The sequence below is a fragment of the Protopterus annectens genome, chromosome 13.part0 (genome assembly GCF_019279795.1).
Source record: "Protopterus annectens isolate FY-2018-M chromosome 13.part0, PAN1.0, whole genome shotgun sequence".
In the NCBI taxonomy this organism is placed as follows: Eukaryota; Metazoa; Chordata; order Ceratodontiformes; family Protopteridae; genus Protopterus; species Protopterus annectens.
This window is the reverse complement of record NC_056747.1, coordinates 796,378,082-796,392,584: the sequence shown is the minus strand read 5'-3', so window position 1 is coordinate 796,392,584 and position 14,503 is coordinate 796,378,082. Positions and strand designations below refer to the sequence as shown.

Genomic DNA, 14,503 nt, shown 5'->3' with positions numbered 1-14,503 from the left:
TTTTATTACACACAAGCACTTTCGGAGAGATTAGTATCTCTCCTTCTTCAGACAAAAATAAAAATGAAACATTCACTTGTTACAGCTTCCCCATTAAATAGGGTGTCAATTAATCAATTAACAAACTGCCATTTTAATTAAACTAAATACCATACCAATTTGTTTAAATATTAAAAACACTTAAAACCATTGTTTAAAATCCAATCCACTCTATTACCCCATTTTTATTGTTTAAAAATACTACTCTTAATAAACCCATAAGTTGTACAAAACTCACAACTCTTTCATTTACAAACGTTAATATATGTTGTTATACTATGCAATACACAATTAAAAAATGAAACTATAAATAACTCTTAACTATAAAATCAAATTGAGTTTATGTTGTTGTAATAAGAATAATACCTAATCGGTTTCCGTTCCAAAAACGGAATCGTACCATAAACATCATCACCTTATCAGTCAAACTACACTCCCATCCATAGTTCAACAACTAAAACCACCACAAATTGTTACAACACATAGGCCAACGAAACCCTGCTAGCCGTTTACAAAAATGCGTGGGCATGATACATTCAAATGCATAAAAAACCATATTTGTCTTCCATTTCCTTATATTTAAATTAAAACTATTATGTTCAAATGGTGGTGTTAATAAATATTTATTGTTAAGCATTATTAATATCCGCCCTAGGCAGCGTAGGATACAAGTTAACATAGAAATCAACAGTTTAATAATACCGATAGTCAACCATATTTTGAAGAAATCATAACCCTATTGCCATGTGTTTCTATGAAAATACCCTCCTTGCCATATTGTACTATATGCAAAATAAAACCTTATCTCTTAAGGGTCAAAAGCTTCAAAATACAGGTGAGCGATATCGCTTCATTCAGGCCTGGATATGTATGTGCGGCCGTCCTCAGTTGCCATAGCAACTCTTCTTTTTCTAATGTTAATTGCCATGGACCTGAATTAGCTTGTGCCTTAATTTGCTTCAAGACAGTAAAATTAAAATAATGGTCCTTGTTCTGAACAATGTGGCAAGCTAATGCATTATTCATGTCCTTCTTAGAGATAGCATATAGATGTTCATACATTCTTTTGTGCAATGCCCTTTCAGTCTTTCCTATATAGAAAGCAGGGCATCGCCTACAGGTTGCTACGTAAACAACTGCTCTAGAGGAGCAAGTAAAGTTGCCAGTTAACCTGTATTTTACATTATTTATTGTAACATAGCTGCCCTCCTGTACGAATTTACATTGATTACAAAACCCGCATTTGGTCATGCCTTTAACCCTATTAAAAGTAGTATGTTTGTTCATTTCCAAAAGTGCTTTTAGATTAAATCCTTTTCTGAAAGTTATATTAGGTGTTGTACCTAACAGTTGGCGCAGATTTGTGTCTTCCATTATGCTTGCCCAATTTTTCTGTAGGATATTCCTTATGAAGTGATGATCGATAGAAAATGTACACAAAAACCTGACTCCCAAGTCTGGTTCATTACCTGTTCTATTCTGGTTAACCATAATGTCATGGTTAGTTATCCCATTCAACTCTTTTCTATTGAGAATGGGCTTAAAATGCCCAGATTCTCTTTTGAACCTTACTTCAGATGAAATCTCTAAAATGAGTGAATCGGGATATCCCCTATTGGAAAACATCCTAGTCAGATTGCTACACTCATCATGGAAGTCCTCATCTTTGGTGATCATACGTGCCGCCCTCACCATCTGCCCTTTGACAACCGCTCTTTTTTGATGGAGGGGGTGGCAACTACCAAAGTGGAGGAAACCATTGGAGTAGGTGGGCTTTCTGTAGATATTACTAATAAACCTAGAAGCATGATTATCCTTGTTCAGCTTTATATCTAAAAGGCTGATTTCAGTGTCATTCACTTCAAATGTGAAATCCAGAAAATTAGTCATAGATTTAATATTATCTATGAATGGGATCACCATATCTGGGGAACCTCTCCATAACATGAACATGTCGTCCTAGTACCTTGTGTACCAGGCGACATGCTCCTTAAATAGCAGGTTATTAAACAGTAAGGTGTTTTCCCATTGGGCCATTACACAATTTGCAAAAGAACCCCCACAAGGTGAGCCCATTGCCACCCCAGAAGCTTGTCTGTATACCAAATTGTCGAAACTAAAAAAATTGTATTTTAACACCAATTCTAATAAAGTCTCAATTATGTAGATAGTGTCCTGTTCAGCATGTCTTGACTCAAGGAACTCCCTAACCCAATCCAACCCTAACTGCTGTGGAATAACAGTATATAGATTTTTCACATCCACAGTCAAGAAACTTAAGTTAGGGTCAAAGGGTATTCTATTAATGTTTTCTAGGAAGCCCCATCACTCCTTGCAGATCTGAATTTCCTTTTCTATATATGGTTTTAAAACACTGTCTACATATTTGGCACAGGCCACCAAAATAGACCCCCTGCCATCAACTATCGGTCTAAAAGGGGGGTCACTGATGGATTTATGGATTTTGGGGGCTCCAAAGAAAGCGGGCATTCTCGGTGCTACCATGTTTAAGTAGGAATGGACTTCCGTATCTATAAACTCTTCCAAAAATAGATCCTCAAGTGTGGACCTAACCTTATTATATGCTGTATTAACCTCATTAATACTAGTTATTTCATATGGGCCATTATTCAAATGAATAGTAAGTTTGTTGATGTAATCATCCTGGTTCATAAAAATAAGCCCATTCCCCTTATCGGGTTTCATAACCCGAATTTTACAATCCTGTATTAATTTTATAAAATCACGTTCTTCAGATGTTATATTTAGGCTGTGTTTATTTTTGTTGTTAACTGTGCTTCCAGCCAAAAATCTTAAATCTAGCTCACAGGATTTATTTTACTTTACTTTCCAACGCTGTTTTTACATTTTTTACGTTGGTTACGTGACTACGAGTGAGCTTTAAGCTACTGGATATTCTACTAAAGCCATGGCGGATATTGAGCTTCCCTATAAGCCCAGAAGTGAACACCGGGGCAAGGCAGTGATGGAAGCCAAGTTTAAACAGCATCTTGATGGGACTCTTACTACATTATGGTCGCTAACAACTGAACAACTACCAGCTAATATGGGTGAGCGTGATGTGGACTTTCAAAGAGCTAATTTAATACTTAATGACAGAGAAACACTTTTATAAACTGAAACGTTTACAAATGCAAAGGCAGCATTTTCAATTCTGCTTAGATAATGCTATTATACCACGTGGGCTCAGGGTGTTCTCTATGCCTAGTCAAGGCAATGAGTACCCAGAATTGCTGTCATTGTGGCAGCAGATAAATATTGAGACTAGCCGCAAATATCTACAATTGTTGATTAATTTTTTCAAACCTGAAGAACAAGTTTTAACTAGTAAAATCAATGATTTACAGCAACAGTTATTTAAAGACTATACAGAGTTGGCGATACATGATTTGTTTGACAATATACTTGACTGTGTATCTACCTACGAGCGAAAACTATTTCAGCAGAAACAAAGTAAAGTTTCTAGGGATATACAAGATTTTAAAACAGGGCAAGTTTTTGTCTGGGAAAGGCGTGTCCCAGAACGTATGCCTGCATCTACTATCAAGCAAGGCACTTTAACTTTCCAACAACATAAGACTCTACAGAGCACTGATAAAGTGGCTTTATCTCCTGCAGCTGTTTCTAATGTGCCAGAAGTTGCAAGAGAGGCCCCAACCATTGCTAATGAATATGTTGACTCTGATACTATATCTGCTGATATTTGTCCTTCTACCAACTTAGTTGCTAGTAATGAAGAAATAGCAACCAGCAATGATTCCATAGATGTTATACATATAACGCATAACAGTATGAATGAAAATGTAAATTTATATCCTACTGTGAATGTTGTTAAGAATAGATTGTTAAATGGCCAAGAGCAGGTTGTTAGATCTAAAACAAATGAATTTAACAAAGGAGCAGCTTTAAATCTTTCCTTCCCTTTAGCAATACGCCAGGAGAAGAACTTAAGCAGAACACGCTCGAACAGTCGAGGGCGGCAAAAAAGGAAATTTTCAGGGGAGTCACTCACCAACACAACGCTAAAGAAAATGTGGACAAACCACAACAAAACTTAGTTTTTAATTTGTCCAGTGTTCCGCTATCACAGCATGACATTAATTTACTAGTTAAAGGACTAAGTTTCATTCCTCATAGCAATAGTATGCTAGATGAAACTATCATAGATGTCAGAATGTTTTGCAGAAATATTATGCTCAAGTACATTTATAATGATACTTCTATTAATAAGACTGATAGTGAGTCAACTACTGGCAATGATAGATTTGTGTTCAAGAACCTGAGTGATTATACACCAGTTAATCATCCATTAATTGAAGCATATTTACGCACTACAGAAGATGAGATTTATAAGTATTTTCATAAAAGAGACTGAATAATTCTAATTTCATGTTTAATTATAATCTGTCATATCAAGAAAGAAAGAGCCTTCACAATTTAAGAAATGATTTAAATATAACAATTAGGCCAGCAGATAAAGGCTCTGGTATAGTGGTACTTGATACTATAGATTATCAGAATGAAATGTATAATATGTTAAGTGATGTGTTTTATATAAGAATTGATTTTACTAAGGTCTATGAAATGTGTGCATATGTACATGGTATTTTAACAGATATTTATAGAAGTAATTTAATAAGCAAAAATGAGTATAATTATTTATATATTAAGACGCCTACCATCCCAGTTATACATGGAATACCCAAAATTCACAAAAGCATTACTAAGCCACCCATGAGACCAATAGTCTCAGGGCAAGGATGGGTTACGGAGCATTTGTCTGTTTTTATTGAGAAACATTTAAGGTGTATTTTAAACAATAATGAATTTGTATTACGTGATTCTAAACAGTTCTTAACAGATTTGTATTATATTAATAACCAAATGGATACTTTTCAAAATCTGATTTTAGTAACTTTTGATATACAATCGTTGTTCACAGTCATCCCTAATGATCTTGGTCTAACTTATGTTAGTAATTACCTTACAGAACATAGTACCTATGGCAATGTTTTAATTGACTTATTGGTACATTTCCTTGAGCTAGTGCTGGAAAATAATGTGTTTATGTTTACTGATAATATTTATCAGCAATTAGACGGCATAGCTATGGGCACTCCTTGTGCCAACAGCTACGCCAATATGTTCCTAGCTTACTGGGAAGAACAGTTGTTATTTAAAGAATATATGTTTAAGAAATATGTAAGATTTTATAGACGTTTTGTGGATGACGTGTTTATTCTATGGGATGGTAATATAGAAGAACTGCTTAGTTTCAATATGGTCTTGAATAATATTACACCATGTTTGAAATTTACAATGAAATATTCATCATTGAAAATTGAATTTTAGATTTATATATCGAAAAACTCGAATGTGGAATGTTTAACACTGGGATTTTTAGGAAACCTTGTTATAGGAACACTTTACTATTCAGAACTAGTATGCACCCTCAGTATGTTTTCAGTAACATAGTGAAAGGACAGACCCTACAATGTCTAGGTTGAATTCCAATGACAAAGGCTTTATAGCAGACTTATATGACTTGGGAGAGAAGTTTGCTGAGAGAGGCTATAATTCTGGAGGTAGATTTACAGTTTGATAATGCTTTAAGCTTACGTCACATTAGGTACCCCATATTTTGGGCCCAAGCCTACAGCAATTAATGATGTCAAAGAAGTCACAAATGCAAAGGTTAGGTTTCTGACTTCATATACAGCAGACAATAAACAAATTAGAGACATCATCTCTAAAAATTGGAATATACTACAAACTGATGTCATACTGACAAATATTGTAGGTGATTCTCCATCCTTTACCTATAGGAATAAGAAGAATCTTAAAAGATTGCTTTGCTATCCACCAAATAAGAGAATGCACCCGACTTTTAGTTATGGTACCACACCTTGTGGACAATGCAATTTCTGTTCCTCAATAGATTCTAGCATAGTATTTATACATCCAGATACACAGAGGGAAATATATACCCGAGCCAATGCCAACTGTTTGACACCTGATGTCATATACCTTGCTGTATGTGAACTGTGTTCATGTTTCTATGTAGGTAAAACGAATAGGGTATTAAGAGATAGAATAAGGGAACACTGTTATAATATAAAGAAAGGTAATCTGCAGAATGCACTGGCCAAGCATGTCATACAAACAAGTCCTGAACACAAATTCATGTTTAGGGTGTTGGAGAAAATGAATGTTAATGCAAGAGGAGGTGACATCATGAATCATACCGAAGACAGAGAAAGTAGGTGGATTATTTTGCTGAGAGCTGATAAAGGACATGGCTTAAATGAAAGGGCATCTATCAGACCATATTTAAAGAAACGTAGGCATACTAAGTTCTGACTTTTTCAAGACTTTAATGTATTTTGATATCCGTTCCCATACATACATATATACATACATTTATTCATTCCTTATTGTAGCATTGTTAATGTTAATGGTTTTAGCTTCATACTTTTAGACAATAACTTATTTATTTATTTATTTATTACTGCACACATTTATTCATTCTTTTACATTTAGATATATATTTATTAAGACACTACATTTATATACACTTTTATAAATATTTATATTTAGATATACATTTTTACAAATATACATTTCTGTTTACGCATTGACTTTATCATATCAAGCATCACTTTGGCTGATGATAGTTATTTCGATTTGTATATGGCTTCTATTGTTAATCTTTATGTTCTTGATGGCACCTACTTTGTATAGTTTTTAAGCTGCTTCATATTATTAACTGTATATATTAAGACTTTATTCAATATGACCATTACATGCAGTTATATATTAAGCTGTATATACTTTTGTACCTGACAGTATGCTGCTCATAGTATGTCTTTATATTTGTTCTAATTTCTTTTGTTTTTTATGGAATGAAGCCTTTTAAAAATTTTTAAAAGAAGATGCATATATCATTGTTTATTTTATGTTGCATCTTGAGATGACATTACGTTTATATATCTAGTTTTTATTCTTGTTTTGTTTGCTCTGTTTTATGGCGCTTCTGCTTTAAAAGTTGGTTGATTAATTAACATGCAGATATTTAAAGCACATGGTTTTTGTGCTTCCTGTTTGTGATCTGAAGAAGCTACTAGTTAGTGAAAGCGCTTATCGTGGTTTATCTGTGTAATAAACTGATTTATCTGTTCCAGAAGACTGGATTGCTTGGACTTTTTACACATTGAATGTTATCTCTCACTCGGTCAACGCCTGCTTGAGTTATTTATCCATTTATTTATCTTCTTTATAAGCAAGCGTGCTGTGGTAGTAACCAGCATTTTTATTTTACTTTCCAACGCTGTCATGCAAAAATGCTTAAAAAGTGTAACAGTAAATATTATAATTCACTGGTATTGTAGGTGCATCACATTTTAATTTTCAAAGTGTCAGTACTCTCAATATTTCACAGTTCTGATAATGATGCCTTAACTTAACTTGAGAAGTACACGGGTCAGAACTAAGCAGCCATAGCATGTTACAATTTGAGATGGAGGGAACAAGGACTCACTTCTGAACTCATTTTGAGGGTTATTTGTAATTAATTTCTTTAGGATAATTATTTTTTAGCTCATTAATTGTGCTAACAGAGTAGTTCCATAATATTATATAAGAATGAAAGTATTTTAGAAATATTTTTTACAATTTTAAAATAAAAATAAAGGAAAATGAATACTTAGCAATTGATGTGCTGTTAGTGTTATCTGGTGCTGAGTTAAGCAGCCATTGTAAAATGTTTAAATCCAGTTGCTATCCCAAAAATCACACTACAGTGGTTGCTTTATAACTAATTCAACACATTTTATTTTCTTTGCATGCCATCTTTTTTCAGTAAAAACTTTTTTCTTACCTGCCCTGTTGTAAGTTATTTTTCATTATTTTTAGTTAATTGATGCTATTGCACCAGAGATGGCTCTGTACATGTGAAGTGGCCCTGTCACCAGTCAGTTATATTTTGTGCAACATAACATAACATTAGACTAAAAATATTTAAATAATGCAGAGTTACCACTGATGTATCTTTACTTGCATACCTCTGGAATGCAATGGCACTTCCAACTAGGAAAGTACACACATATGCACATGTACTTCACTTCATGTACAAAACAATTTATCATTGTACTGAAAATCCTGAAGCCCAGAAATGAGTCTAGCAAAGGGTCTGTTGCAAAAAATAAAAAGAACTGCTTGTAAAAATGCAAATATGTACTGCAGTGAATCATTTTAACAGATGTTATTTTGTTTTGCTAATGTGTGACTGCAGGTTGTATGTTCATTGCTAAACACTGACAGCAGTCCTTCTTTCCAAACCTTAGAATATGGCAGATTACAATATTTTTCAGTTCCTACTGGAGTTCATTGAGATGAAGGATGAGGAACTGAAACAAGTCCTCCAGAACGTGTACAGTCATGAAGGTATGGACTAGACTATTCATAAAAAGAGTGAAACTGTTAAGCATGTTATTGAACGTTTGGCTAAAAAGTATTTCAGAGACTCTGTAACTAGAGTTTATGGTAATAACTTAGTTAACCCTTTACCATTAATGTATAACCCTAATAATCTCAACAATTCATTGAGTAGCCCATAATATTTATCATGTGTCAGTGGTTTCTTTCAACCTTTGGGATGCTTATCTTCTCTGAATCATTTCTGATTTAAATTTTACGTACATGTTGTTATGATGGTTTGTACAGTTTGTACTGCTTTTCCTGGCAAGTCTTCCTTTCTGAGGCAACATAAAAGTAATCATAGGTTCATAGGTAGGTACTAGCCTATTGGCCCTAGGGCCTATATAAGCCTAGCCAAATGGTACCTTGGCTTTTGCCACCCAAGAAAATTATTTTCCTGTGCCCCTGTCAAGCAGAGCCACAGAAGTGATTCCCGGGGTGAATTTCCTATCTTCCATCCAATCATCAAGATTTTTCTTGAAGAGTGCTAATGAGGAGCTTTGTTTGATATAGATAGGTAGTTTGTTCCAGAGTATGGGAAGTCTCTGACCCAGGAATCTATCCCTCTAGCATGTTCTGTTTATTGTGGTGACAAGGTTTAGGTCCCTAGAGCATGCAGCTCGGAGAGATTGGGATTTCTTTATGTGGAGCATGTCCAACAGCTCTGGGTTTGACATAGCTTTGTATGTTAGGCAGATATCACCTCTGAGTAGGCGATATGCGACAGAGTAAAGCTTTTTGAGACAGTCTGCATAGGGCATCTGTTTGAGGCCGGCAATCCTCTTTGTGAGGTATTTCTGTGGCCTTTCCAGTTGTTGTGGATGTCTTGTGAGGTACATACCAAACTGGGCATTGTACTCTATAATGGATCTAATGAGTGATGAGTAGAGGGGAACAATGACCTCTTTTTTCTTGGATGAGAAACGTTTTGTGATGAGGTGTGCCACCTAGAAGGATTTCCTGACTACTGTGGCTATGTGATTGTCAAAGGAGAGACTACTGTCCACCTGTGTCCCAAGGTCTCTTATCAGACTTTTGGTGTTAAGTACCACCTATGTGGTAGTTCATGGGTACAGAGTTTTTACCAAAAGGGATGATAATGCACTTTTTGGCATTAAGCTTGAGGCCATAGTTTTGACACCAGGCATCTGTCTCAGTGAGGCCCTTTTGTAGGATGTCCACATCGTTAGGAGATTTGATTATGGCTCCTAGTTTGCAGTCATCTGCAAACTTTGTTAGCCAAAGACATTCTGTGTTAGCCTGTACTTCAAAGAAGTAGATACCAAACAGGAGAGGACCCAGGACTGAACTCTGTGGTACTCCACTTGTCACTGGTCTGAAGTTGGATTTAGAGTCTGCTACTTTCACAGTGTGGGTTCGGTCAGTGAGCCAGTTGGCAACCCATCTTGTGACATAGGGATTTATACCTAGTTTAGTGAGTTTGCCTATAATTCCAGAGTGGGGGATGGTGTTGAAAGCCTTGGCGAGATCTAGATAGGCTGTGTGTACCACCTTACCCTCATCTACATCTTTGGTGACTGCTTTAAAGAAGTCTATCAGGTTTAGGAGACATGCTCTGCCTTTTACAAACCCGAACTGGGTAGGGTCCAGAGTTTGGAGAGTACCAATGTCATTGTTTATAAGTTCCATGATGATACGCTCCATAGCCTTGCAGACCAGGCTCATCAGGCTAATGGGGCAGTAGTTCCCAGGGTCCGTGGTGGCTCCCCCTTTGTGGAGTGGGATAACCCTTGCTGTGTGCCATTCAGTGGGCACAAAGCCTGAGGTGAGGCTATGATTGAACATGGTACTTAGGTGGGGTGCCAGTTCATTCTGTAGTTCATGTAGAACGCAGCCTGGGATGTTGTCAGGTCCCATGGATGCTGTTTCCTGGCTTTGGAGAGTGTGTTTTATACCTGTGCAGCCGTGATTACAGGTACTTTGCATTCTTCTGGTATAGAGATGGGCCCTTTAGGGGATGAGAGAGGGTAAAGTTAGCACTGAACCTGTCTGCCAGGATGTTGGCAATATCAGTTGGTACTGTATATTTAGTGCCATTGTGCTGTAACTCAGAGCAGATCTGAGTGTTGCCATTGAAATTCTCGACATAGCTATAGAATCCTTTGTGGTTGTCTTTAGAATCAGTGGCGATTGATTCATTGAGACAACTACTTTTTTAAAACATGCTCCTATAGCACCCTGCATAACTGTTCTTGGCAGCATCATAACCTGCCTTCGGTTGTCTATTTTCTTGTTAGTATTTCACAACTGTTATGGGTTGTTTGTAATACCCTTTTATAGTACATAGTTAATTTATCTGGCTTTGTTATCTATCTGGGCATCTTAATTTCTTATTTTTTTATTTTTGCTTTTTTATATGGTGAAGAATGTGATGAACCACCACTGGATCAGTAATCAAGGAGCCTCAATCCTCACCACTGGCAACAGTGGGGGATGTACACTGAGAGGATGACAAGGTACACACACAGTATTTCCAGATGCAGCTCTCTGCATCAAGTGCAATTTCCCTTAAGAGCACACAGAGACCACAGTCAGTCTGGGGCTGGTTTCTCCCTCTTTCTCCAGATCCCCAGTAAGACTCCCCATGGCGCAGATATGGAGTTGAGATCTCTGCTGAGTGGTCAAGCCAATACCTCCAGCACCCAACCAGTGCTTTGTGTCCCTGCCCAAGCAGATGACGCACACACTCTTTGAAGTTTGATTTACACACACACACACACACACACACACACACACACACACACACACACACACACACACACACACACACACACACACACACACACCTTTTTCTGCTGTTGGGTTTCTACTAGGTTCTCCTGGGCCAAGCCCATGACTTCCCTGAGCCTTGTCCGGAGATTTATGGCATATGCCACAGCAGACTCCTTGTGGGATTCACACTCAACCTCCCACTCATCAAGAATCAAATGTAGAGGTCGCCTCACCCCATGCCCATACAGCAACTCAAAGGGTGAAAAACCCATGGATTCCTGGGGCACCTCTCTGTAAGCAGACAACAGATGGGGTATATATTTGTCCCACTCCCTCTTAAACTGGTCTGCAAATGCCCACAGCATGATCTTTAGTGTAGAGTTAAACCTCTCCACCAGACCATTAGTCTGGGGTGGTAGGGGGTGGTCTTTAGGTGTTTTACCCCACAGTGCTCCCACAGACAAGCCAGCAGTTTTGATGAGAAATTGGCACCTCTGTCAGTCAGTATTTCTTTTGGAAAACCTACCTTGCCAAAAATCTCTAACAAAGCATTTGCCAACTTTTCTGCCTCAATGGAGGACAGGGCCACCACTTCAGGGTATCTTGTAGTTTAATTTAAAACCAATAGGATATACTTCTTCCCTGTGGAACTTGGGGTACTCAAAGGCCCCACAATATCCATAGCTACCCTCTGAAATGGCTCCTCAGTCACAGGCAAAGGTACCAAAGGAGCTTTGACCTTGTCTCCTGCCTTTCCTACCTTTTGGCACTACACACAGGTCCTGCAGTACCCTATTACATCCCTAGAAATCCCAGGCCAATAAAAGTTGTGTATAATGTGTCTCTCAGTATGCTTTATGCCCATATGACCTGCAAACGGAATGTTATGGGCTATGGCTAGAAGTGCCAGATGGTAACCCCTGGGCACTACCAACTGCTGGATCCACTCACCCTCTAGCCCACCCTCAGGGGTCCACTCCCTCTACAGTAACCCTTTGATGCACTATACAGATTCCCCTTTTCCTTGACAATCAGGTATCTCTCTGGCTACTTCCCTGAAGCTTTTTAATGTAGGGTCTGAGAGCTGAGCCTGTCTCAACTCTCTCTTTGTAACCCTTCCCAGCTCCCCTTCCACAGCAAGTCTGGTATCCTCTGACAGCAGTGCCTCTCTGTTGGCCTGGGTACTACAACTCACTTCTGCCCTTGCAGTCACTCTGTCCAAGGGATCATCAGTACCCACCAGCAGCTGTGGCCACCTTCAGTCTCACTGCTACAGTGTAGCTCCCTCCCTGAAGTAGCCACCTCACCAGACCTGGCTTCAAGTGTGCAGCCTGTCTGGGTCCCCCCAGGCTACTAGATCCACATGCTTGTCTTCAATTCTGACTGAGTATAAGTGCTTACACACAAGGTACTGCATTATCAAAATCATTCCCTCTCAGGACATTTCAGGGATATCCTAAAACACACCTACTTGCTTGTTTCCTTTTCCACCCTCCCAGTCAAGGTGAACCCTAGCCAAAGACATTTGAAATGAGGTCCCCTCCTAAAGCTTTGACTGGAGTAGACTGCCCAAGCAAGTAGTGCTCCTCTTTAACCATTGCAGGCTTCACAATGGTTAGGTCAGAAGCTGTGTCTTTCTTAGAAGTGTCCTGTTTCTCATCTGCTAAGATAGGATATAACTTCTTGTGGTAGTTTGGTACCCTTGTTGTCTCCAGACAATTTACTGCTGGCATTCTATCATTCCAACTTGTTGGCTCCCCCACCTCTTGTTCCCCACATTGCCTCCATGGACATCTATATGCTACATTGCCCCATTGGTTACATTTAAGATATTTAACCTTTGCTGCTAACCATGTGCCTGAACTAGTGGCTTCCTGTGCTACTAGCACACTCTGTTGGGATGGTTTAGGCTGCCTACCATGGGTTCCCTTAGACCCATGAGCAGCACTGTGTAAACCCTTTCCTATGCAATAATGCACTGCTTAGTGGGAATACATCTCCCTTTTTCCCCAACTCATCTGCAGTATTACATTCTCTATCTGCTAACCAGATTCTCATGTCTTCAGGCAAAGTCTTAAGGGCTTGCTCCTCACTAAAAGGTCTGCCAGCCCTTCAAAAGTGGTGACCTGACACCCACTCGTTCATCTATGAATATAAGTGCTTACTCAGCAATATATTTGCACTATGCTCACAAAACGTTTTTCTATAACCTTCAAGTGTTAACTCATTACAGTCGAGTGCGCCTCCAGCCATTTCTGCAGTTACCTCCTACTGCATCTTTAGGCATCAAATATTGCCTGTTCATATTTGCATTAATAATTCCAAAATCATGCTATCAGATTATTTTATCTCGAAGCATACATGATGGTAAACGCAACTGTATTGATATTTGACCTCTGTCAGCAGGGGTGTAGCTAGGATTTTCAAATTTGTACTCACAGCTCTCAAACTGCTACCCCCCTCCCCAGCCAAGCTACGGCCATTCTCGTAATTCACGGTTCGCTCTTTTAGTGTCGATGAAGAGGCATTCGCTGTAATGCCTCTTCAGTAATATAATATAAATTCACTCAAACTCGGTTCCTTGAATTGAAAATTAACCTGAAATGTCAGTTCTTTGAAAAATGCAGCATGGTAGTTGGGTAGAGAATTTATGCTTTTGTTTTCTGTAACTAAGGTACAGGTTTTGAGCTTGAGTAAATTACTAACCACCTGCTACCCCTAACTAGGATGTTTCATTCACACACACACCCCTACCTACCTCTTAGTGCAAGAAATATGGACAAAGCCTAAAATAAACAGGGACAGATATTAAATAATGCTCTCGTGAACTTAGAAAGTTGCTAGAATAACAGGATTTGTGCTAGTATGAATTTTTCTAAAGGACATGAAGTCTGAAACTCAAATGTCTGTCATTATTTAGCAACTTCAGCCTTCAATGATTTTCTAGAAAAATCACAAAATTTATGAGGAACAGACAAAAAATATGGGGCAAAAATCTGGACATTCTGCAAAATTTGGACAGTTGAGAGGTATGCTACCTACCACACACACACACACACACACACACACACACACACACACACACACACACACACACACACACACACACACACACCTCTCAACCTCTTAGAGCAACAAACTCATAAATAAAACTGAGGCAAAGGCCCAAAAATAAGGACATTTTTTAAATATTGCTCTTATAAACTTAGAAAGATAATAGAATAGTAGTAGGTCT

At 38.0% G+C, this 14,503-nt stretch overlaps 1 protein-coding gene across 1 annotated transcript in view; it reads left to right on the top strand.

The window, feature by feature from the left end:
• LOC122787678 overlaps positions 1–14,503 on the top strand; it is a 970,705-nt gene that overhangs the window by 305,373 nt on the left and 650,829 nt on the right. Inside the window, exon 7 of the mRNA XM_044054524.1 lies at positions 8,403–8,502. Within this exon, the coding sequence (XP_043910459.1) occupies positions 8,403–8,502 (100 nt within the window). The remainder of the gene's footprint in view (positions 1–8,402; positions 8,503–14,503) is intronic.